The following is a 25,386-nucleotide window of genomic DNA, read 5'->3' on the forward strand; positions in this document are numbered from 1 at the left end:
GCCCCCCTCTCCTCCGACGCATTAATGGGTGTTCTCTGAGGTACACATGAACACAAATCAGATTCAGAGACTCCCCTTCTCCTCCTCCTCTTCACTACACCGAAGGCTGAATTGCGCATTGCTGGCTCGCCTCTCTGGCCGGACGTTATGTACTATTCATATGCCGGGGCGTGTCTGGGGCTCACTCTCTATATAGCCACAACTTGAATGAGAGAACAGATGGGAACCAGAACCTGGTGAGGGGCAAGTGGCAGGCCTAGAGCTGTCTACAGCAGGGGTAAAGTGTCGGTTCAGTGCCCTGAGTGGGGCGGATACCAGTGGGACTTCTCGGACTCCAGAGGTGTACGGGGACTCGTCACGTGACTCCCGAGACTTTGAGGAGCAGCAACATGTGCATGTGACGGAGCGCTGCAGCCAGGTGAGTACCTGACTTGTGGGGCAGCCTGTAGAAGACATGTGCTGCTCCTAACCCTCTCGTCTCTGTGTCCCCGCAGCTCCTGTGTCTGAGGCTTTCGCTACACAAGTTGTCTTCACCTCGCCACTTCGACTACTATGTTCTCCAGCCTATACGTGCTGTATGTGGCGGCGCTGGCGCTGCGGCTGAGCCAGCTGGCGGCGGCGGTGGGACCGGTAGTCCAATGCGAACCGTGTGATTCGAAAGCCGTGGAGCAGTGCAAGCCCCTGAGTCCGGACTGTGCCGAGTCCGTCCAAGAGCCGCTGTGCGGCTGCTGCTGGACCTGTGCCCTGAGCGAGGGCAGCCAGTGCGGGGTGTACAGCCAGAAGTGCGGCTCCGGGCTGCAGTGTAGACCGGGACCTGAAGAGCCCAAACCGCTGCACGCGCTGCTCATGGGGCGGGGAGAGTGCGTCAATGTCACGGCCGGGAGGGAGCGGAGCCGCGCGCTGCAAGGTGAGTGTGCTGCAGGTGAGGAGCCGGCGCTGACCTGGGATTCGCAGGATCGCGGACTTCTAAATTCACTGCTAGATTCAAGGGATCTCTTGACACATGCACTTTTTATTTGTAATTATATATATATCTTTTTATTTTTAAGTTCTTTTTAGTCTTTTTAGTTAAGGTTCTATTTTTTAACCTCTTAGTGACCCAATTTTTTTATTAGATTTTTTTTCCCCCATCCTTCCCAGAGATCAATATGGCTTGTTTTTTTTGCAGGACAAGTTGTAGTTTTTAATGGCATTAGAGGTAGATATACAGTTGCAAGAAAAAGTATGTGAACCCTTTGGAATGATATGAATTTCTGCACAAATAGGTTATAACATGTGATCTGATCTTCATCTAAGTCACAACACTAGACAATCACAGTCTGCTTAAACTACTAACACACAAAGAATTAAATGCTACCATGTTTTTATTGAACACACCATGTAAACATTCACAGTGCAGGTGGAAAAAGTATGTGAACCCTTGGATTTAACCCCTTAAGGACTCTATTTCACCTTAAGGACCAGGCCATTTTTTGCAAATCTGACCAGTGTCACTTTAACCACTTCAACCCCCCTAGCTGAAACCCCCTTAATGACTAGACCACTTTTTACACTTCTGCATTACACTACTTTCACCGTTTATTGCTCGGTCATGCAACTTACCACCCAAATGAATTTTACCTCCTTTTCTTCTCACTAATAGCGCTTTCATTTGGTGGTATTTCATTGCTGCTGACATTTTTACTTTTTTGTTATTAATCGAAATTTAACGATTTTTTTTGCAAAAAAATGACATTTTTCACTTTCAGTTGTAAAATTTTGCAAAAAAAACGACATCCATATATAAATTTTTCGCTAAATTTATTGTTCTACATGTCTTTGATAAAAAAAATGGTTTGGGTAAAAGTTATGGCGTTTACAAACTATGGTACAAAAATATGAATTTCCGCTTTTTGAAGCAGCTCTGACATTCTGAGCACCTGTCATGTTTCCTGAGGTTCTACAATGCCCAGACAGTATAAACACCCCACAAATGACCCTATTTTGGAAAGTAGACACCCTAAGGTATTCACTGATGGGCATAGTGAGTTCATAGAACTTTTTATTTTTTGTCACAAGTTAGCGGAACATGATTTATTTTTTTCTTTTTTTTTCTTACAAAGTCTCATATTCCACTAACTTGTGACAAAAAATAAAAAATTCTAGGAACTCGCTATGCCCCTCACGGAAAACCCTGAGGTGTCGTCTTTCCAAAATGGGGTCACTTGTGGGGTAGTTATACTGCCCTGGCATTTTAGGGGCCCATATGCGTGAGAAGTAGTTTGCAATCAAAATCTGTAAAAAATAACCGGTGAAATCCGAAAGGTGCTCTTTGGAATGTGTGCCCCTTTGCCCACCTAGGCTGCAAAAAAGTGTCACACATGTGGTATCGCCGTACTCAGGAGAAGTTGGGGAATGTGTTTTGCGGTGTCATTTTACATATACCCATGCTGGGTGAGAGAAATATCTTGGCAAAAGACAACTTTTCCCATTTTTTTAATTTTTTTTTATACAAAGTTGGCATCTGACCAAGATATTTCTCTCACCCAGCATCGGTATATGTAAAAAGACACCCCAAAACACATTCCCCAACTTCTCCTGAGTACGGCGATACCAGATGTGTGACACTTTTTTGCAGCCTAGATGCGCAAAGCGGCCCAAATTCCTTTTAGGAGGGCATTTTTAGACATTTGGATCCCAGACTTCTTCTCACGCTTTCGGGCCCCTAAAATGCCAGGGCAGTATAAATTCCCCACATGTGACCCCATTTTGGAAAGAAGACACCCCAAGGTATTCAATGAGGGGCATGGCGAGTTCATAGAATTTTTTTTTTTTTTTTTTTGGCACAAGTTAGCGGAAATAGATTTTTTCTTTTTTTGTATTTTCTCACAAAGTCTCCCTTTCCGCTAACTTGGGACAAACATTTAAATCTTTCATGGACTCAATATGCCCCTCACGGAATACCTTGGGGTGTCTTCTTTCCGAAATGGGGTCACATGTGGGGTATTTATACTGCCATGGCATTTTAGGGGCCCTAAAGCGTGAGAAGAAGTCTGGAATATAAATGTCTAAAAAATTTTACGCATTTGGATTCCGTGAGGGGTATGGGGAGTTCATGTGAGATTTTATTTTTTGACACAAGTTAGTGGAATATGAGACTTTTTTTTTTTACAATTTCCACTAACTTGGGCCAAAAAAATGTCTGAATGGAGCCTTACAGGGGGGTGATCAATGACAGGGGGGTGATCACCCATATAGACTCCCTGATCACCCCCCTGTCATTGATCACCCCCCTGTAAGGCTCCATTCAGACGTCCGTATGTGTTTTGCGGATCCGATCCGTGGATCCGTAAAAATCATACGGACGTCTGGAGCCTTACAGGGGGGTGATCAATGACAGGGGGTGATCAGGGAGTGTATATGAGGTGATCACCCCCCCCCCCCCCCCTGTAAGGCTGTAAGGCTCCAGTCAGACGTCCGCATGTGTTTTGTGGATCCGTAAAATTCATACGGACGTCTGAATGGAGCCTGACAGGGGGGTGATCAGGGAGTCTATATGGGGTGATCAGTGGTTCATAAGGGGTTAATAAGTGACAGGGGGTGGTGTGTAGTGTAGTGTAGTGGTGTTTGGTGCTACTTTTACTGAGCTGCCTGTGTCCTCTGGTGGTCGATCCAAACAAAAGGGACCACCAGAGGACCAGGTAGCAGGTATATTAGACGCTGTTATCAAAACGGCGTCTAATATACCTGTTAGGGGTTAAAAAAAATTGCATCTCCAGCCTGCCAGCGAACGATCGCCGCTGGCAGGCTGGAGATCCACTCGCTTACCTTCCGTTCCTGTGAACGCGCGCGCCTGTGTGCGCGCGTTCACAGGAAATCTTGGCTATCGCGAGAGGACGCGTATATGCGTCCACCCAGAAGAGCAGGGCCGCCGCCAGGACGCAATCCTGCGTACGGCGGTCCTGAGCAGGTTAAGTGCTGATAACTTTAAAATGCTTTGACTTATCCAGGCCATTCTGAGTTTTTTTTTTTTCGTCACATATTGTACTTCATGACACTGGTAAAATGAAGTAAAAAACAAAATTTTTATTTAAAAAATAAAATAATTTTTACAAAAAATTTGTAAAAATTTGCAAATTTCCAAGTTTCAATTTCTCTACTTCTATAATGCCTCCAAAAATAGTTATTACTTTACATTTCCCATATGTCTACTTCATGTTTGGATCATTTTGGGAATGACATTTTATTTTTTGGGGAAGCAAATCTTGAAATTTTTCAGAAATTTTCAAAAACCTAATTTTTAGGGACCAGTTCAGGTCTGAAGTCCCTTTGTGAGGCTTACATAATAGAAACCACCCAAAAATGACCCCATCTAAGAAACTACACCCTCAAGGTATTCAAAACAGATTTTACAAACGTTGTTAACCCTTTAGGTGTTCCACAAGAGTTATTGGCAAATGGAGATGAAATTTCAGAATTTCAAATTTTTTTGGGCAAATTTTCCATTTGAATCCATTTTTCCCAGTAACTAAGCATGGGTTAGCCAAACAAAACTCAATATTTATGGCCCTGATTCTGTAGTTTACAGAAACACCCCATATGTGGTCGTAAACAGCTGTACGGGCACAGGGCAGGGTGCAGAAGGAAAGGAATGCCATACAGTTTTTAGAAGGCAGGTTTTTTTTGGACACCATGTCCCATTTGAAGCCCCCCTGATGCACCCCTAGAGTAGAAACTCCAAAAAAGTGGCCCCATTTTAGAAACTATGGGATAGGGTGGCAGTATTGTTGGTACTAGTTTAGGGTACATATGATTTTTGGTTGCTCTATATTACACTTTTTGTGAGGCAAGATAATAAGAAATAGCTGTTTTGGCACCGTTTTTATTTTTTGTTAGTTACAACATTCATCTGACAGGTTAGATCATGTGATATTTTTATAGACCAGGTTGTCACGGATGCGGCGATACCTAATATGTATACTTTTTAATTTTTTATTTATGTAAGTTTTGCACAATGATTTCATTTTTGAAGCAAAAAATCATGTTTTAGTGTTTCCTTAGTCTGAGAGACATCATTTTTTCAGTTTTTGGGCGATTACCTTGGGTAGGGTATGATTTTTGCAGGATGAGATTACTGTTTTATTGGCACTATTTTGGGGTGCGTGCAATAACTTAAACCAAACGTTTCCTGTTGTTGTAGATCAGACGTGCACAACTGTCAGGAGTAATTCTTGACCATTCCTCTTTACAGAACGGTTTCAGTTCAACAATATTCTTGGGATGTCTGGAGTGAATCGCTTTCTTGAGGTCATGCCACAGCATCTCAATTGGGTTGAGGTCAGGACTCTGACTGGGCCACTCCAGAAGGTGTATTTTCTTCTTGTTTAAGCCATTCTGTTGTTGAGTTACTTCTATGCTTTGGGTCGTTGTCCTGTTGTAACACCCTTCTTCTGTTGAGCTTCAGCTAGTGGACAGATGGCCTTAAGTTCTCCTGCAAAATGTCTTGATAAACTTGGGAATTCATTTTTCCTTCGATGATAGCAATCCGTCCAGGCCCTGACGCAGCAAAGTAGCCCCAAACCATGATGCCCCCACCACCATACTTCACAGTTGGGATGAGGTTTTGATGTTGGTGTGCTGTGCCTCTTTTTCTCCACACATGGTGTTGTGTGTTTCTTCCAAACAACTCAACTTTGGTTTCATCTGTCCACAGAATATTTTGCCAGTACTGCTGTGGAACATCCAGGTGCTCTTGGGCAAACTGTAAATGTGCAGCAATGTTTTTTTTTGACAGCAGTGGCTTCCTCTGTGGTATCCTCCCATGAAATCCATTCTTGTTTAGTGTTTTACGTATCGTAGATTCGCTAACAGGGATGTTAGCATATGCCAGAGACTTTTGTAAGTCTTTAGCTGACACTCTAGGATTCTTCACCTCATTGAGCAGTCTGCGTTGTGCTCTTGCAGTCATCTTTACAGGACGGCCACTCCTAGGGAGAGTAGCAGCAGTGCTGAACTTTCTCCATTTATAGACAATTTGTCTTACCATGGATTGATGAACAGCAAGGCTTTTGGAGATACTTTTATAACCCTTTCCAGCGTTATGTAAGTCAACAATTCTTAATCGTAGGTCTTCTGAGAGCTCTTTTGTGCGAGGCATCATTCACATCAGGTAATGCTTCTTGTGAAAAGCAAACCCAGAACTGGTGTTTTTTTTTTATAGGGCAGCTGTAACCAACACCTCCAATCTCATCTCATTGATTGGACTCTACTTGGCTGACACCTCACTCCAATTAGCTCTTGGAGATTTCATTAGTCTAGGGCAGGGATCAGCAACCTTCGGCACTCCAGCTGTTGTGAAACTACAACTCCCAGCATGCTGCTTTCACTTCTATGGGAGTTCAGAGAACAGCCAAGAATCATGTGCATGATGGGAGATGTAGTTTCACAACACCTGGAGTGCCGAAGGTTGCTGATCCCTGGTCTAGGGGTTCATATACTTTTTCCACCTGCACTGTGAATGTTTACATGATGTGTTCAATAAAAACATGGTAACATTTAATTCTTTGTGTTATTAGTTTAAGCCGACTGTGATTGTTTATTGTTGTGACTTAGATGAAGATCAGATCACATTTTATGACCAATTTGTGCAGAAATTCAGATCATTACAAAGGGTTCACATACTTTTTCTTGCAACTGTAATTTACCCTGCTGATATGAGCGTCGGACCATTTCATGCTCCGATTCTCTCCTTTGCCCTGCATTGAATCGCGCAGGGTAAAGGCTTTTTCTGGAGATCCGGGGACTTATCAGCCTCTCCATGGGTAAAGCTTGGCACAGGCTTCCGCCTAGCAGTGAGCCTGCTCACTTTCCCGGTACAAATGGGCAGGTTTTAGCGCTGCTCTAGCCTGTAAACCGGGAACATTGCTAGGTTGAAGCCTCCGCCTAGCAGTGTAAAAAACATAAACAAACAGCCCTTGCCCTGGGCGATACAATGTAGGGCAAGGGAGAGCATCGGAGCATTAAATGTTCCGATGCTCATATCTGAGGGCCTGTCTGGGTGAAAACAGGGATATGTCCGGCTTCAGCTCAGAACCGGAAACACCCCTTTAACTCCTGTTTTTTGGGGGGATAGGAAAAAAAACAGCAATACCACCGCTGAGTTTATAACTTTTGCAGATTTACTCTAGGCCAGTCTGATTAGTGATGCCAACTATGTATAGATTTTTATTTATTTTCTTTTTTCTTTAATGTTTTACTACTTTTGCAACGCTGCATCACAAGGCCCATCATTCTTTTATTTTTTATTTTTTTTTATGCTTTGTTCTATGGACATGTGGAGGCTTGATTTATGTGGGACGACTTGTAATTTTCATTGCCATAATTGTGGGGTACATAAAAAAATATAAAAAAAATGTGTTATTTTGTTGGTGACGAATAGGCAAAAAACAGCAATTTTGGCAGTTTTTTGTTTTGACGTTTACCTTACTACACATGATATCTGTGTAGTGCAGGTTGTATGTATGCGGTTATCCCAAATTCGTGGTGGGTATTTTAGTTTTGCATCTTTATCCATTGGGAAGTTTTAACCCCCTTTTTTTTTTTTTTTGTCTTGTTTTTTATTGCTTCTATAATACTCTGTACTGCTTATGCAATACAGAGTATTATGCTGTCTGTTCTATACTGACAGTCACCAGTAGCAGGGCTCCAGATGGCGACCAAAATGGTCGCCAATGCGACTTAGAATTTACAAATGGCGACAAGACTTTTTAGTCTTGTCGCCATTTGCGACCAGACCCGCCACCGCAGCACTGCCGTTGAATACAGCGGCGGGGCACAGGAGCTGATAGTTCTCTTCCCCGCCGCAGATGTTCTTCTCAGCAGCGCAGTGGAGGAGTCTCTGCCTCCCCCCCCCTTTGCTGCTGCTGCTGCTGCCGCCAATAAGGAGAGAGACGGGAGGAGGAGGGGAGGGGCTGTGGCCACTGCGCCACCAATGAAGATAACTGACCTGTTAATACAAATACAGGAGGCGGGTGCCGGAATCAAATAGCCGGCACCCGACCTCTATGACAGGGAGCTGCGATCAGCGGCAGTTAACCCTTCTGGTGCAGTACCTGAGGGGTTAACTGCAGCGGATCGCAGCTCCCTGTCATAGAGGTCGGGTGCCGGCTATTTGATTCCGGCACCCGCCTCCTGTATTTGTATTAACAGGTCAGTTATCTTCATTGGTGGCGCAGTGCGCCCCCTCCTCTTCCCAACACCCCAGTAAAATAAACATTGGTGGCGCAGTGCCAATGAGGGTTAAAAAAATAAAAATTAACTCAACTCCTCCAATTGATCACGTAGCTGCCGGTCTCCTGTTCTTTCTTCAGGACCTGTCAAAGGACCTGTGGTGACATCACTGAGCTAATCACATGGTCCATTACCATGGTGATGGATCATTTGATCTACCATGTGATGAGCACAGTGATGTCACCACAGGTCCTTTGACAGGTCCTGAAGAAAGAACAGGAGACCGGCAGCTACGCGATCAATTGGAGGAGTTGAGTTATTTTATATTTGTATCCTGAGGTGAACCGGTCAATCCTCTGCCTGGACCGCTCTCTTGTCATACACTGCCTCCTTAGAAACGGTACAATATATGTAGGTATACTCAAGGCCACTGTCAGTCAGTATTTGGTCTGTGTTTTATATCCGTATTTGTAAGCCAGGCTTGGGAGAGGAACCTACAGAGAAAAAGTATCCTGAAAAGATTTATGCCTCATCAGGGTTTTCAACCCACTCCTGGTTTGCTTACTAAGGCCTCTTTCACACATCCATGATTATGTCTGTGACGAGATGCTCAGTGTTTCATCTGTAAAGAGTCTGTTCCGGGTGTCTTATTTTTTATTTTTGGCCTGTGTTTGTCTCCTGTATTAGAGCATCTCCTACCAATGGTTAATGAAAACCACTGACAGAACACCGATATTGTCCGTATTCTTTAATTGGTTTTCATGGATCCCCCAGACTTCAATCAGTGTCCTTGTTTCGCACCACAGACTATAGTGCATGTCTCTGCTGTTTTTCCACTGACCCACTAATACATCTGATGGAAAACACAAACATGTGAAAGAGGCCTAAGGGCTCATGCACATGGCTGTTTCCCGGCCGTCCCCGTATTGCGGCCCGCAAACAGAGGGTCCGCAATATGCGGGCACTGGCCATGTGCACCCTGCATCACTGATGCGAACCCATTCATTTCAATGGGTCCACGGTGCAGAACGGAGGTACGGAACCCCCCACCCCGGAAGCACTCTCCGTTCCTCCGCTCCACAAAAAAATAGAACATGTTCTATTTTTTTTTTTTGCCTTGTAGACGGATCACGGACCCATTCAAGTTGAATGGGTCTGGATCCATCTGCAGAATCTGCATGGATGTTGCCAGTGCGTTGGGGACCGCAGATTGCGGTCCCTAATGCACGGAACAGCCAACCAACGGCCGTGTGCATGAGCCCTTAGGCTCCATTCACACGTCCGTGTTGTGTTGCGGACCCGCAAATTGCGGATCCACAACACACCCGCCCAGCACCCCTATAGAAATGCCTATTGTCCGCAAGCTGCGGACAAGAATAGGACATGTTCTATCTTTTGCGGACCTGAAGATCAGGGCCGCGCTCCGCAAATGCGGATGCTGACAGCACACTGTGTGCTGTCCGCATCCATTCCGTCCCCATAGAAAATGAATGGGTCCGCACCCGTTCCGCAAAATTGCAGAACGGGTGCGGACCCATTTGCGGACGTGTGAATGGAGCCTTATACTGATGAAAAATACTGAATGAGAAAGTGTTCTTATTCTCATTAAGGCCACTTTCACAGGGTCAATAGTTGGTCAGTGTTTTGTATCAGTATTTGGAAGACAAAAGCCTTTAGGGACTTCATGCGGACACTGGTCTTAATAAGCCCTGCGCTGTCGGTGGATCCACGAAGTTATGTAGAGGCGCCGGCCTCTACATAACTTTGGAGAATCAACTGCCACTTCTAAATCCAGATTTAGACCATTTTCTGCCAGTTCATCCCCTTTCCCCAACCACACAACGCTCCCTTTGTTAGACCGGGTGTGAGTTGGGGAAAAGTTTCAGATTGTGACGCAAAGAACCTTGGCGCTGCAATCTGTTGCAGAAATATGCAGACATAACCCCGTGGTGTTGGGGGAAGAGGGGGGGGAGGAGCAGCCAATGGCAAGCAGGGATAGGGGAAGAGCCTCACCGGTGACGCTAGGGAGGCTCGTCCCCGCCTGCTATTGGCTGCTACCCCCTCCCGACACCGGATGTTTTCATCAGTTTGCAGGGAGAAGTCCATTGAAGGAAGGCCACTGCTCAGAATGTAATCTTTGACCGTTCAGGCTGGCTGAAAACAATGAATATGCGGAGGATACGCTGAGCAGTCATTTGTAATGTATAGCAAAGTCTGCACTTCTTAATTCGCTTACTATTTTGGATGCATGTATTATGCATAAATGTCCCATTTTTCGGATAATATATGCCAATCTTCTAAGCAAAAGTCACCGTATTTTGTCAACTGGGTAACATGACTTTTTTTAAGCCTTTTGTGAATGTATGGCAGGCAAAGGTGTTAAAGGGGTTGTCCGGGTTCAGAGCTGAACCCGGACATACCCTTATTTTCACCCAGGCAGCCTTCCTGATGTTGGCATCGGAGCATCTCGTGCTCCGATGCGCTCCCTTGCCCTGCGCTAGATCACGCAGGGCAAGGTCTCTTATGTTTTCAATAACACACTGCCGGGCGGAAATTTCCGCCCGGCATTGTGTTCGGTGACTTCACCGGCTCTGATGGGTGGGCTTTAGCGCTGCCCTAACCGTTTTACTGGAGGAAAAAAGACAATGCAGCAGCACCCTGCAAATCAGATAAAGTACAACAATGCCATAGTCCCTTGTAATGGAGACCATTATGGCACCAAAAATGGTAAAAGGCAGAGTGGATCCAGCATGCATGTGGATCCAACACTCCCTGAATTTTATGGCGGCCATTGTGGTGGATAACAGGTAGTATTTAGTGTTAGGACCTGTCTAACAGAGATCGCCTTGACGTACGGCAGACGGGCTCAGATGGTTTTGTACAAAATGCATTGGCCAAGCATCTCACTTTATAAATAAGCGTAGCATTAGCACTATAATTTTTGTGACTATGGCATTGTTGTACTTTATCTGATTTGCAGGGTGCAGTTGCATTGTCTTTTTTTCCCTCTAGGTCTTTGCCATGGCAGCGTGCACCTGCGCACTGGGAGGTGCTGACTAACCCTCTTTTTTTGCAGACTAAGGCCCCTTTCACACGGGCGAGTATTCCGCGCGGATGCGATGCGTGAGGTGAACGCATTGCACCCGCACTGAATACCGACCCATTCATTTCTATGGGGCTGTTCACATGAGCGGTGATTTTCACGCATCACTTGTGCGTTGCGTGAAAATCGCAGCATGCTCTATATTGTGCGTTTTTCACGCAACGCAGGCTCCATAGAAGTGAATGGGGTTGCGTGAAAATCGCAAGCAAGTGCGGATGCGGTGCGATTTTCACGCATGGTTGCTAGGTGACAGTCTATTCACTGTATTTTCCCTTATAACATGGTTATAAGGGAAAATAATAGCATACAGAATGCATAGTACAATAGCGCTGGAGGGGTTAAAAAAAATAATAATTATTAACTCACCTTCTCCTCTTGTTCGCTTAGTTCCCGGTCTCTTCTTTACTTCTTTAATGATGAACTACCGGCTAGGACCTGTGGTGACGTTGGAGCATGTGATCTGACGTCACCAAAGGTCCTTTAGCCCACAGCTCATCATTAAAGAAGTAAAGAGACCGGGAACTACGCGAACAAGAGGAGAAGGTGAGTTAATTTTTTTTAATTTTTTTTAACCCTCAATTGATCACCTACTAAGCATTCTGTATTCAGAATGCTATTATTTTCCCTTTATAACCATGTTATAAGGGAAAATAATAACATCTACACAACACCTAACCCAAGCCTGAACTTCTGTGAAGAAGTTCGGGTTTGGGTACCAAACATGCGTGATTTTTCTCACGCGAGTGCAAAACGCATTACAATGTTTTGCACTCGCGCGGAAAAATCGCGGGTGTTCCCGCAACGCACCCGCACATTTTCCCGCAACACCCGTGTGAAAGAGGCCTAACCGTTTACTGGCTAGGGCAGCGCTAAATCATGCAATGCAACAGCTCACTGCAAACCAAATAAAGTACACAATTGCATCATAATTGCAAATGCTATACTAATAAGTTAGAGATGCTTGGCAAATCGTTTTGTACAAAATTATTTGAGCCCGTCTGCCGGACGTCAAGGCGATCTCTAGTTAGACTGGTTCCTAACAATAAATTTTACCTGTTATGTGCCATGACGGCTACCATATAATTCAGAAAGTGCAGGTTCCACATGCATGCTGGATCCGCCTGAATTTCTGTCATTTTTGGTGCCAAAATGGCCTCCATTATATCCACGGAAAGCAGTTACCAGCATGCATGCCGGGCCCACTCCACACCACACCTGGCGCCAAAAGGTCACCAAAGACTGCAATGAGAGTCCACACACTATCTCTCTCCTGGTGCCAGATGGCTTCAGTGAGTGAGGGGGAGCAGGCCAAGCTATATACTAACACTAATTAAAATCAGCCAATGGGGCAGACTAGCTGGTCAGGAGTGCACGACTAAGGAGGCAGTTCAGCTCTGAACCCGGACAACCCCTTTTACGCCTTCCCAACTGTACCTTGTAAATTTAAATGGCAGTTGGGAGAAGGACCCTTTGCAAAACTGCCACATATTTTAGTCTTTCTTCCACATCAATCGCAAAATTTAAGGGACAGATATGGCTGTATTGGTCCGTTTGCTGACACAGATCACTCAGACCGTTGGCTGTTATTAACCCTTTCCAAACCCTTTTGGAAAGGTCCATGTGCCAGCATTCTGTTAATGTATTGTACATGCTGTGTTCAATGACTGTGCACTCCTGCACGCAGCCCCGTTGGTATAATCGAGCTGTCCCGCTGACAGCCCAATCACAAAGCCTGAACACAGGGTTCATATGAGATATTTGTGAATACTAGGGAACCCCGTGGTGACATCAAAGAGCTTCCCTGTGCAGAGGGGGTTGGAGACATGCAGATAAGAGCTACATCTTCTATTCATGTCTGACCTATACAGATTGTTGACAACACGGATTTATGGTGTGCTACACTTTTCCCATACCCCCAGCCCTTACGCAGGCATGGTAGAGGAGTAGGTGTACTACTTACTCCACTGTGCACATTTAAGGTGATTTCCCCCTGTACCTTCACCCAGATTCCCCTCTAGGTCCATACCATCAGACTCTTCTGCCCATTTTCCCTGCAAGCTGCTGTTGTCGCTCATTCTCCAGGCTCAATCCACCAGTTATTGGATCACTTTGCTGCCTGGCTTCCCCTTTTTTTAAATTTTTTTTATATATTTTTTTTATTGTGCAAATTGCCAACTCTTATTATGGGTGATTTTTTTAAATTCCCTCCCATTGACAATCCAATCTCATCAGCCTCCCTTCCTTTCTATAATCTCATCTCCCACCACTTGCTTCCTCTATCACACACAAAGATGGCAATACTCTTTAATCAAGTCTTTTTTTTCCGCAAATGCCCAGTTTCTGACTTTCAACTTACCCTTTCCACTTTCTGACCACAATCTTCTCTACTATAAACATCTCTCATCTCTCTCGTGACATTTCTACCTTTCACACATAGAGAAACCAATATGTCATTAACCCCCTTGACAAAGTGAGGGGTTGTGTCTGGCAAGGCAGGTGTTTTCCTCCCAGCATGTGCGGCTGGACTGGTTTCCAGCCAGGTGAGGTCAAATACCGGACCAGGGTTTAAGTGCTGGTCTGGGTTTTAGCAGCACCTGGCTGTCCTTAAATAGGCAGCTGGGCTTAGCAGAGATGTCTCTGTTTTGGGATCTGAGGCTTGGTGCCGTGCTGGAGGGCCGAGAGCCGCACGCTGGGGAAACAGGCCCCCTAAAGCCTGCTGTGGACTACTGGAGGCAGAACTGCCAGCAAACTTGTGTTATATGAACTTTCCATTCTGTGTGAATTAACACCAAGACTGAAAAGTTGCGTTCTGTTTTGTGCAATTGCCTCAAGTGTGAATAAACACTGACGTTTTGAGTTAAGAACTTGTCTTTTGCCTCTGTACTGCGCCCACTTACCCTATCTACCAGAGCTAATTCCCCACACCCCCATCCACCTTTTGTCATCCTACAGTTATCACTGGCCCCAGTCTCTTCAGTCTCTTGACTTGACCTGTCTCTAGAGATGAAGGAAGATTAAACTCCTGGAACATCTGGTCTACTTTAGCCTAAGTTACCTCTCTGCTAACTCTCTTCTTGACTTCTCACAACCTGGCTTTTGCACTTTACATTCTACAGAAACTGCTCTTACCAAAATGTCTAATGATCTCCAGACAGCAAAAAGTAATCGCAACTACTCTATACTGATTATCCTGGATCTTTCTGCAATATTTCACACTGTAGACCACAAACTTCATGGTATGCTCCACTCTAATGGCCTTAATGACACAGCCCTCTCCTGTTTTACTTCCTATCTCTCTGGCAGTTCTTTTAGGGTACTTTCACACTAGCGTATTTATTTTCTGGTATTGAGTTCTGTCACAGGAGCTCAATACCGGAAAAAAACTGATCCATTTTATCCTAATGCATTCTGAATGGAGAGCATTCCGTTCAGGGTGCATCAGTTCAGTCCCTCTTATGTTTTTTGGCTGGAGAAAATACCGCAGCATGCTGCAGTTTTCTCTCCAGCTAAAAATCCTGAACACTTGCCCGATCCGGCATTATATTCCATTGAAATGCATTGATGCCGGTTCCGGTCACAAGTGTTCCAGAAAAACGGATCTGGTTTTGCGGTCTGTTCATGCGCAGACCTTTAAAAATGTGAAAAAGATAAATACCAGATCCGTTTTTCCGGATGACAATTGGAAAGACTGATCCGGTACTGCAATGCATTTGTCAGACGGATCCACGTCCGGATCCGTCTGACAAATGCATCCGTTTGCGTCCAGATTGCCAGCGACGGAACTGCCTGCCGGAATCCTCTGCTGCAAGTGTAAAAGTACCCTTAGTGTATAATTTGCTGGTTCTTCAAAACTTCTCACCCTCTTGCTGTTGGAGTTCCTCAGGGTGCTGTCCTAGGTCCCTCTCCTCTTTTCTCTCTACACAGCTCCTATTGAGATGACCATCAGCAGACTTTGTTTTCAGTACCATCTCTGTGCTGATGACTAGATACCTCCATCCTGTGACATCACTCCAACAGTACTATAAAATATCTCATGTGAGGTCTCTCAAACTGAACTTCATCTACTATCCTACCTGAACCTGATATTTCAATTTAAGTCTGTGGTACTATCATAACCCTGGGCAGCATGCCTGCTGTCTTGGAGATATATTTGACTAAGGCCCCTTTCACACGAGCGATAATTCTGTGCGGGTGCAAAGTTGGATTTTAAAGCACTTATTTATTAAAGCTTGAACACGTTGTTTGGAAGCTGGATTTTTCCTTTTCATTTTTGATACCACTATCTCTCTTAGTTCCTGGCGTATGTCCGTGCCTCCTTACAAACACAAGACCAGGTGAGCCTCGACAACTCTTTTCCATAGCCTCACCACGATGGCCATACAAGGAGATTGACCCCTGACCTCTGTAGGAAGCAGAGAGGTTTAAATACCCCCCTCCCACCACCAAACACCAGTGTTTCCTATCCCTACAGAGGACAGGGGCGGAGAAAGGTCTCCATGTGCAGCCGCCGTGGAGATGAAGGTCCTGCATGATGTGGAGTCGCATACCTGCTTCGGCGGGACCCCCCTGTCAGCCCGCGGTCTTGTACTAACGTTGGGCAGGGGGGCGGGGGGAGAGACTCTCCTCCGGTTCATCTGGGGCCTGCTCCCGGAGCACAGACGCCCGACGCCTTCCCTGAAACCACAGCCGGGTTGCGCGCTCAGCGCCATGCGGCGCTATACAAATTTGTCACTTCCGGCCAGCAGTTACGTCACCGGAAGTGACGCGGACGGCCTTCTGATGGCGGTATCCGGTCAAAAAAATTCAAATGGATCCCCCTGCTGCAGCGTCCTGTGGTGAGTGATCACTCTCTGCTACCCCTCCAGGATGTCTGCGTCTGAGCACACTGAGGCCTCTACCCTGCCGTCCGTATGTTCCCCATAGGGGAGAGTTTTGTTTCTTCTCTCACCTGGGCACACTATTGTGGATCTTTTCCCTAGTTCTAATGGGCTTTTCTGGCTGTTCCAGACTGCTAAAGATCCGCTGAGACAGCCCAAGAGATCCTCAAAGTGTATTTCATGCTTTAAGCGTTTACCTGATGACCCTCCTAAGAAATTGTGCGGGGACTTCATTGCTAAAATTGTCAGTGAGGAACAGCCGTCCCTCATGGACAAAATTAGATCTATGATGCAGGAAGAGATTAAGTCCTTCTTTGCAGCCATTTCTGCACTACAAAGAGAGAAACCCGCTTTTACGGAGCCCCCATCCAAACGTCACAAATCAGGCGATTGTTTCATCTGATCCTGAAGATTATGGTGATTCGGCTTCCTCTTCTAAATATGTTGAGGATGAAGATAAACTCTCTGAGCGAGAATTTTCAGAGAGCAGAAGAAAATTTCATTCCTCTTCTGAAGATATGCCTGAGCTTTTAAAGGCCGTTAGGGCTACTATGGGGGTGGAGGAGGTGCATTCTACTCCGTCAGTACAAGACGAGATGTTTGGAGGTCTCAGGGTGAAGAAATCCAAAGTCTTCCCTATTAATGAAAACCTCAAGGGGATGATTTTGGATTAATGGGTGGATCCGGAGAAACAGCTAGGAGTTGCCAAATCCTTCCAAAATCTGCTTCTTTTTGATCAGGAAGAGGCTAAGACCTTCAACACTATTCCTAAAATTGCCGCCCAGGTAGCTAGAGTCAATAAGACCAGCCTACCATTTGAAGATGCCTCACAGCTCAAAGACACGATGGATAGGAAGGCAGACTGTCTGGGGAGGCGGCCATGTTCACACTTAAGTCAAACATAGCGGCCACATCAGTTGCCAGATCTGTCTGGCTCTCAGAGTTAGAGAATAGGGCTTCCAGCGATTCCCCAACGGTGGAGATTTTGGGTGCCATTCCCCTGTTAAAATCTGCTACCGCCTTCTTAGCGGATGTCTCTGCTGAGTCGGTACGCTTTGCAGCAAGGGATGCGGGTCTGTCCAATGCGACCTGCCGTGCCTTGTGGGTTAAGTGCTGGTCGGTTGACAAGGTGTGGAAATCCAGACTATGTGCCATTCCTTTTTCTGGGGAGTATATCTTCGGCCCAGAATTAGATAAAATTTTAGAAAAAGCCTCTGATAAAAAGGGGTTCCCGGAGGAAAGTTTATAGAAGGAAGTATCCCTTTCGTGCCCCTTCCAACCAAAATAAACAATACAGTGGTAAGGGCAAGTCAGGCCGTTTCAGTTATCCCAAAGGGGGTAGAGGTAAAGCTCCCTCCTCTTCCTCCCAAAAAGGAAAGTAGAACCAGTGATATCAGGGTAGGGGGGAGACTGAGGATGTTTTTTCCCTGTTGGGAGGAAATATCCTCAAACTCATGGGCTCTGAGGATTATAGAGTCAGGATACAGAATACAGTTCTCAAACCCTCCCCCAAAAAGATTCATAGTCACCAAAATTGTGGTCCCAGACCCCAATCATCCTATTCGCGTAGGCCTATTTTGGAACTACTCGCAAAAGGGGTAGTGGCGGAAGTACCACCGTCCGAACAGGGAAAGGGGTTCTATTCGAACCTCTTCCTAGTGAAAAAGGAGGGTTCCTATCGAACTACACTGCTCAAAAAAATAAAGGGAACACTTAAACAACACAATGTAACTCCAAGTCAATCACACTTCTGTGAAATCAAACTGTCCACTTAGGAAGCAACACTGACAATCAATTTCACATGCTGTTTTGCAAATGGGATAGACAACAGGTGGAAATTATAGGCAATTAGCAAGACACCCCCAATAAAGGAGTGGTTCTGCAGGTGGTGAGCACAGACCACTTCTCAGTTCCTATGCTTCCTGGCTGATGTTTTGGTCACTTTTGAATACTGGCGGTGCTTTCACTCTAGTGGTAGCATGAGATGGAGTCTACAACCCACACAAGTGGCTCAGGTAGTGCAGCTTATCCAGGATGGCACATCAATGCGAGCTGTGGCAAGAAGGTTTGCTGTGTCTGTCAGCGTAGTGTCCAGAGCATGGAAGCACTACCAGGAGACAGGCCAGTACATCAGGAGACGTGGAGGAGGCCGTATGAGGGCAACAACCCAGCAGCGGGACCGCTACCTCCGCCTTTGTGCAAGGAGGAACAGGAGGAGCACTGCCAGAGCCCTGCAAAATGACCTTCAGCAGGCCACAAATGTGCATGTGTCTGCTCAAACGGTCAGAAACAGACTCCATGAGGGTGATATGAGGGCCCGACGTCCACGGGTGGGGGTTGTGCTTACAGCCCAACACTGTGCAGGACGTTTGGCATTTGCCAGAGAACACCAAGATTGGCAAATTCGCCATTGGTGCCCTGTGCTCTTCACAGATGAAAGCAGGTTCACACTGAGCACATGTGACAGACGTGACAGTCTGGAGACGCCGTGGAGAACGTTCTGCTGCCTGCAACATCCTCCAGCATGACCGGTTTGGCATTGGGTCAGTAATGGTGTGGGGTGGCATTTCTTTGGAGGGCCGCACAGCCCTCCATGTGCTCGCCAGAGGTAGCCTGACTGCCATTAGGTACCGAGATCCTCAGACCCCTTGTGAGACCATATGCTGGTGCGGTTGGCCCTGGGTTCCTTCTAATGCAAGACAATGCTAGACCTCATGTGGCTGGAGTGTCAGCAGTTCCTGCAAGACGAAGGCATTGATGCTATGGACTGGCCCGCCCGTTCCCCAGACCTGAATCCAATTGAGCACATCTGGGACATCATGTCTCGCTCTATCCACAAACGTCACGTTGCACCACAGACTGTCCAGGAGTTGGCAGATGCTTTAGTCCAGGTCTGGGAGGAGATCCCTCAGGAGACCATCCGCCACCTCATCAGGAGCATACACAGGCGTTGTAGGGAGGTCATACAGGCACGTGGAGGCCACGCACACTACTGAGCTTCATTTTGACTTGTTTTAAGGACATTACATCAAAGTTGGATCAGCCTGTAGTGTGTTTTTCCACTTTTTTTTTTGAGTGTGACTCCAAATCCAGACCTCCATGGGTTGAAAAATTTGATTTCCATTTTTTAATTTTTGTGTGATTTTGTTGTCAGCACATTCAACTATGTAAAGAACAAAGTATTTCAGAAGAATATTTAATTAATTCAGATCTAGGATGTGTTTATTTTTGTGTTCCCTTTATTTTTTTGAGCAGTGTATAATAAACTTAAAGCTCCTGAACAAGTACATTGCCTATCAGAAATTCTGGATGGAGACCCTAAAATCAATAGTTCCTCTGCTTCAGAACAATTCAGTAATGTGTACGGTCGACCTGACCGACTCTTGCTATCATGTCCTGATACATCCCAGCTCTCAGCGGTTCCTGAGGTTCGCGGTCAGAGACCATCTAGGCAGAGTTCTCCACTTCCAATTCACCTCTCTCCCCTTCGGCATATCCTCAGCCCCTCAGGTTTTTACAAAACTAATGATCGAGGTAGTTGCCTACCTAAGGAAGGAAGGTCTGACAGTTTTCCCATACTTAGAAGATTTTCTGATCTCAAACAGTTCTGCTCTCCTACTGCAGAGAGATCAGAATTTCTTCCGTCAGACCCTGGAGAGATTAGGTTGGGTTATCAACATAGGAAAGTCACAGTTAAAACAGACAACAAGGATCCAGTTCTTGGGGGTCATTCTGGATTCACAGAGATGGCTAACTTGTTTGCCTCTGAGCAAGAAACAGGACATCCAAAAGAGAATCTCCATCTTCAACTCCAAGATGTCCTACTCCATCAGGGACTCAATGAGTCTCTTAGGGATCCTTACATCCTGCATACCATCTGTTCAGTGGGGCCAGATCCACTTCCGAACCCTGCAGATGTGGATCCTCAGGGTCTGGGACAGAAGGGAGTCTTCCCTAGACCAAAAAGTGATCATCCCTCAAAAGGATAAAAACCTCCCTCCTCTGGTGCAAAAACAGGCTCCATATCTCCAAGGGGGTGACGTGGTCAAAAAATCCCTACACCAAGATCACCACGGATGCAAGCCAGTGCGGCTGGGGAGCGAAGGTCGGAGATGCTTATTACAAAGGAGTCTGGCCAAAGTCAATCAGTCTCCAATCGTCGAATTTTCGAGAATTGATGGCAGTCTGGGAAACTCTAAAGAAAACCAAAACTCATCTTCAAGGCCATCACATAAGGGTCCTGTCAGACAATACGACAGTGATAAAATATTTAAATCATCAGGGAGACACGGGATCAAGCAGCCTGCTAGATTTGTCGGCAAGAATATTCATCTGGGCAGAAGCGAATGTTCATTCAGGGTCTGCAGTCCACCTAAAAGGGTCCTTAAATGTGGAAGCAGACTACCTCAGCCGGAAAAAGATAGACCACTCAGAATGGTCCTTAAACAAGGAAGTTTTCCTGACTATGACGGAAAAATGGGGCAGACCAGCAATAGATCTCTTTGCCACACGGGTAAACTCCAAATTGGCAGTTTTTTGTTACCTAAATCCCAGAGACAGCCCGAAACTTCTGGGCGCATTCTCTTTCAGATAGAATCAACGTCTTTATTACGCCTTCCCTCCTCTTCCGCTAATCCCGAGGGTGGTACAGAAAATCATTCAGGACAAGGCTTCAGTCATACTAGTAACGCCCAACTGGCCGAAAAAGAGCTGGTTCCCAATCTTGTGGAACCTTGCCAGCGAGGATCCTTGGATCCTGCCAAAGAGGAGAGACCTCCTTTACCAAGGTCTGATTCTTCACCCAGACCCGGACTTCCTCAACCTAGCAGCCAGGATCCTGAGACCCAGATGCTAAGGCATCAGGGATTATTAGATGCAGTAATTTCCACCCTCAAAGCCTCCAGAAAGAAGGTCCCCTTTTCAATTTACCTGTAAATCTGGAAACTTTTCTGCTCGTGGTCAGGTTTACCCTCGCCAGATACCTCCGCTCCAAATATCCAATTAATTCTGAACTTCTTACAAAAAGGATTTGACATGGGGTTGAGACCATCCAAAGTCCAGGTATCAGCCCTCAGTTGCTTTTATGACACCGAATTGGCAAATCATAAGTGGATAAGGCGATTCATAAAGGCAATAACAAGGTTACGTCCGACTCTAAGGTCCCATGTCCCCACCTGGGATTTAAATATTGTCCTTAAGAGACTATCACATTCTCCATTTGAGCCTCTGAGTGACTGCTCCTTGAAACTAAAATCTTTCAAGACCGCATTCCTGGTGGCCATCACCTCAGCCAGAAGAATGTGAGCAACAAGCACTATCGATTAGAGAGCCCTACCTACAGGTCCTGGACGACAGGATAATTCTAAAACTAGATCCGTGTTTTCTGCCGAAAGTGGTTTCGAAGTTTCATAAAGACCAGGAGATCACTCTACCTTCACTGTTTAACAACCAGTCAAATGATTGGGAATCTATCCTTCATTCGCTTGATGTTAGACAGGCAGTTCTTGATTACTTAGAAACCACAAAAGATTTCAGGAAGTCGGACTGCCTCTTTATCCAGTTTGGAGGAAGAAACAAGGGTCAGAAGGTTTCCAAGTCCTCCATTGCCAGATGGATCAAAGCTACCATCGCTTCTTGTTATTCCTTACAGAATCTGTCTTGCCCTGATAATATCAAAGCCCATTCTACTACGGCAATGTCGTCTTCTCAAGCAGAAAGAGCGGGTGTCTCTCTTGAGGAGATCTGTAAGGCAGCCACTTGGTCCAGCATCCATACTTTTGCCAAACATTCCTGCCCCTACAGAGCTCAGGGGTCAATCTCCTTGTATGGCCGTCGTGGTGATCTCATGGAAAATGAATTACCGGTAAGTACTAATTCCGGCTTTTTGTATTCAAGTGAATGGGTCCGCATCCGTGATGCGGAATGCACACGGCCGGTGTCCAGTGTATTGCGGACCCGCCGTATGCAGGCCGCAATATGGCCACGGGGGACACACTGTCGTGTGCAAGAGGCCTTAAACTGATATTTTCCAGAATAAACCTTGTGTTTTCACATGCGTTATTCTACACTTATGCACTTAAATAGAGGCTTAATAATATATACACACCTGATTTGGTTTACAGGGTTGCTAGTCTCGGACTTAACGTTTTGTGAATATTTATATTTGTGTGTAGCAGAAAGACGGCTGAGGTCAGCAAATAGTGGCTAACCCAAATTCATAAAGCTTGCCAATTCTGTTTTTAATAAGCCCAATAAATGAGAAGAAGGCAAAGTAAGAAAAGCATAAAGGATACATTTCTAGTCACTCCAGACCATGTATATGGTTTACGTGTGCCATTCTGGGAAATCTAGCCAGCATGAATGGAGAAAAACGCTCAATTGCCTGAAGTTTAAATAGTTGCCTTTTACAATATTGTGGAACGCCTTTTTATGTGACAATGTGCTCTGCTGAGATTATGCCACTGCAATTTACTTTGAGCCTCCCGTATAACATACTGTTATTAAGCCTTCAGTACACTTGAGTCATGAGTTTTACTAAAGGTATTTTAAGGTAACGTCATCCCCAGTTTTATAGGATATTAACCTGGAACTCTTGTATATGTCATGGGTAATGCCAGATTCAGGGTACAGCTATCATCTGCATAATAACCATAAGGCCCAGGCATTAGTTCAGTCGGTATCTGCACAGAACTGTACTCAGACCCCTTCACTATCTATTGTGTCTATACCATTTTAGCATTGATTTACCTTATTTTATAAAGGCTTCACTCCACAATTTAGGGGAGCTACTTTTTACTGAAATAGGCATTTATACTGTAATTTATTAGAGGTATTTGCCATGTTTTCTATAGGTTGCTAAGAAAATTTATAACAGAAGGACCTGTTTTGCCAGCAGGGTCATCCCAGGATAGATTCTGATCCTATCGCCTGACATTCACAGCAGATGCCTGACAAATTTTTCAGCAAAGTACGGCCCATTGTAAATGGTTTGTGAAAATAATCATGCGGTAGCCTGCAAGTAATTTTACTTTGACTATGATTCTTCAGATTTCTTAGTGATTACCCATAAGTACTAATGAGTGGTAAATAATGATTCAAACATTCAGTGTACTTCATAAGTGTGTGTGTTTTTTTTTTTGTTTTTGTTTTTGTTTTTTTGTTGTTTTTTTTTAGCTCATCTAGCTAAAGTTACCTTTAAGACACAGCCGTATTTCACCTTAAGGACCAGGCCATTTTTTTGCAAATCTGACCAGTGGTGATAACTTTAAAATGCTTTGACTTATCCAGGCCATTCTGAGATTTTTATTTTTTTTCCGTCACATATTGTACTTCATGACACTGGTAAAATTAAGTAAAAAAAATGCATTTTTATTTATAAAAAAAAAAAAAACATTTGTAAAAAATTGCAAATTTCCAAGTTTTACATTTCTCTACTTCTATAATACATAGTAATACCTCCAAAAATAGTTATTACTTTACATTCCCCATATTGTCTACTTCATGTTTGGATCATTTTGGGAATGATATTTTATATTTTGGGGATGTTACAAGGTTTAGAAGCAAATCTTGAAATTTTCAAAAACCCAATTTTTAGGGACCAGTTTAGGTCTGAAGTCACTTTGTGAGACTTACGTAATAGAAACCACCCAAAAATGAAACTACACCCCTCCAAGATATTCAAAACTGATTTTACAAACAGCGTTAACACTTTAGGTGTTGCACAAGAGTTAATGGCAAATGGAGATAAAATTTCAGAATTTTTTTTTTTTGGGTTAATCAATTTTTTCCAGTAACAAAGCAAGGGTTAACAGCCAAATAAAATGCTATATATATTGCCCTGATTCTGTTTGCAGAAAGACCCCATATGTGGCCGTAAACTACTGTACGGGCACACAGTAGGGCGTAGCGGGAACGGTCCGCCATATGGTTTTTGGAAGGCAGATTTTGCTGGACTGGTTGGTTTATTTACACCATGTCCCATTTGAAGCCCCCCTGATGCACCAGAAACTCCATAAAAGTGACCCCATCTAAGAAACTACACCCCTCAAGGTATTCAAAACAGATTTTACAAACTTTGTTAACCCTTTATGTGGTGCACAAGAGTTATTTGCAAAAAGAATGGGCTTTTATTCTAGGGGTGCATCAGGGGGGCTTGCTATTACAATTTTTGTAATGTAAGGTGACAAAAAAAAAACCTTTTTTGCAGCGATTTTATTTTTTTTAACAGTGTTCATCTGAGGGGTTAGGGGCGGGGGTATTTTTATAGAGCAGATTCTTACGGACGCGGCGATACCTAATTTTTTTATTTTTTAGTTTGTGTCAAGTCTGAGAACCAGGTTTTTATCTGATTGTCAGTGGCTAAATTGGGATATAAATTTAGTACTCCATGGAAGTGTTGTACTCCCTGAAGCAACCAATAATGCAGAGGCCCGGAAGATCGGGGCACGTCTCACACTGAGTAGTGGTGTTCTTCCGCATCTTCCTCCTGTGACACACTCTACACCTTTTTTGGGTCCGTCCCTTTTCTCCAGTATGGGGGATCACACCTGGAAAGTGTTGGCCAGGGACTATCTGGGCGCCTCCAGTTCCCGAGGTACTCCGGCCTGCTCTTTCCCGGTCCGAAAAGATCAGGTCCTTGAGGACTGCCTCATAGAACTGAAGGAATGTCCCTGTGTTGCCAGCGCTCCGGGACAGCACAAAAAAGTTGTACAAGGCAACCTGAACCAAGTAGACTGCAACTTTTTTGTACCATGCCCGGGTTTTGAGCATGACTTTATATGGCTTGAGGACTTGATCAGAGAGATCAACTCCTCCCATATACCAATTGTAGTTGACGATACAATCGGGCTTGAGGACCGTTGCCGCGGTACCTCGGACAGGGGTGATGCCGTTACCATGAACTGTGGACAGTACAACAACATCCCTCTTGTCCTTATATCTGACCAGCAACAGGTTTCCAGTGGTAAGGGCACGGGTCTCACCCCTGGGGATAGGTACCTGGAGGGAGTGGGCAGGGAGGCCCATGGATCTGGCGGCGGGGGCCTGGAACAATGCGATACTAGTATAAGTTATCCACGTACAGGTGGTAACCCTTATCTAGCAGTGGGTGCATAAGGTCCCACACAAGTTTCCCGCTAACACCCAGAGTGGGGGGACATTCTGGGGGTTCAATACAGGAATCTCGCCCCTCGTACACAC

General features: G+C 45.2%; 1 protein-coding gene across 1 annotated transcript in view; it reads left to right on the top strand.

Annotated features, from left to right (window-relative positions):
• Positions 1 to 203: 203 nt before the first annotated feature.
• IGFBP3 (insulin like growth factor binding protein 3) overlaps positions 204 to 25,386 on the top strand; it is a 34,586-nt gene continuing 9,403 nt past the window's right edge. The window contains exons 1-2 of the mRNA XM_040433251.1: positions 204 to 418; positions 495 to 907. Coding sequence (XP_040289185.1) covers positions 553 to 907 — 355 coding nt within the window. The 5' untranslated portion in view covers positions 204 to 418; positions 495 to 552. The remainder of the gene's footprint in view (positions 419 to 494; positions 908 to 25,386) is intronic.

The sequence above is a fragment of the Bufo bufo genome, chromosome 5 (genome assembly GCF_905171765.1).
Source record: "Bufo bufo chromosome 5, aBufBuf1.1, whole genome shotgun sequence".
Taxonomy (NCBI): Eukaryota; Metazoa; Chordata; class Amphibia; order Anura; family Bufonidae; genus Bufo; species Bufo bufo.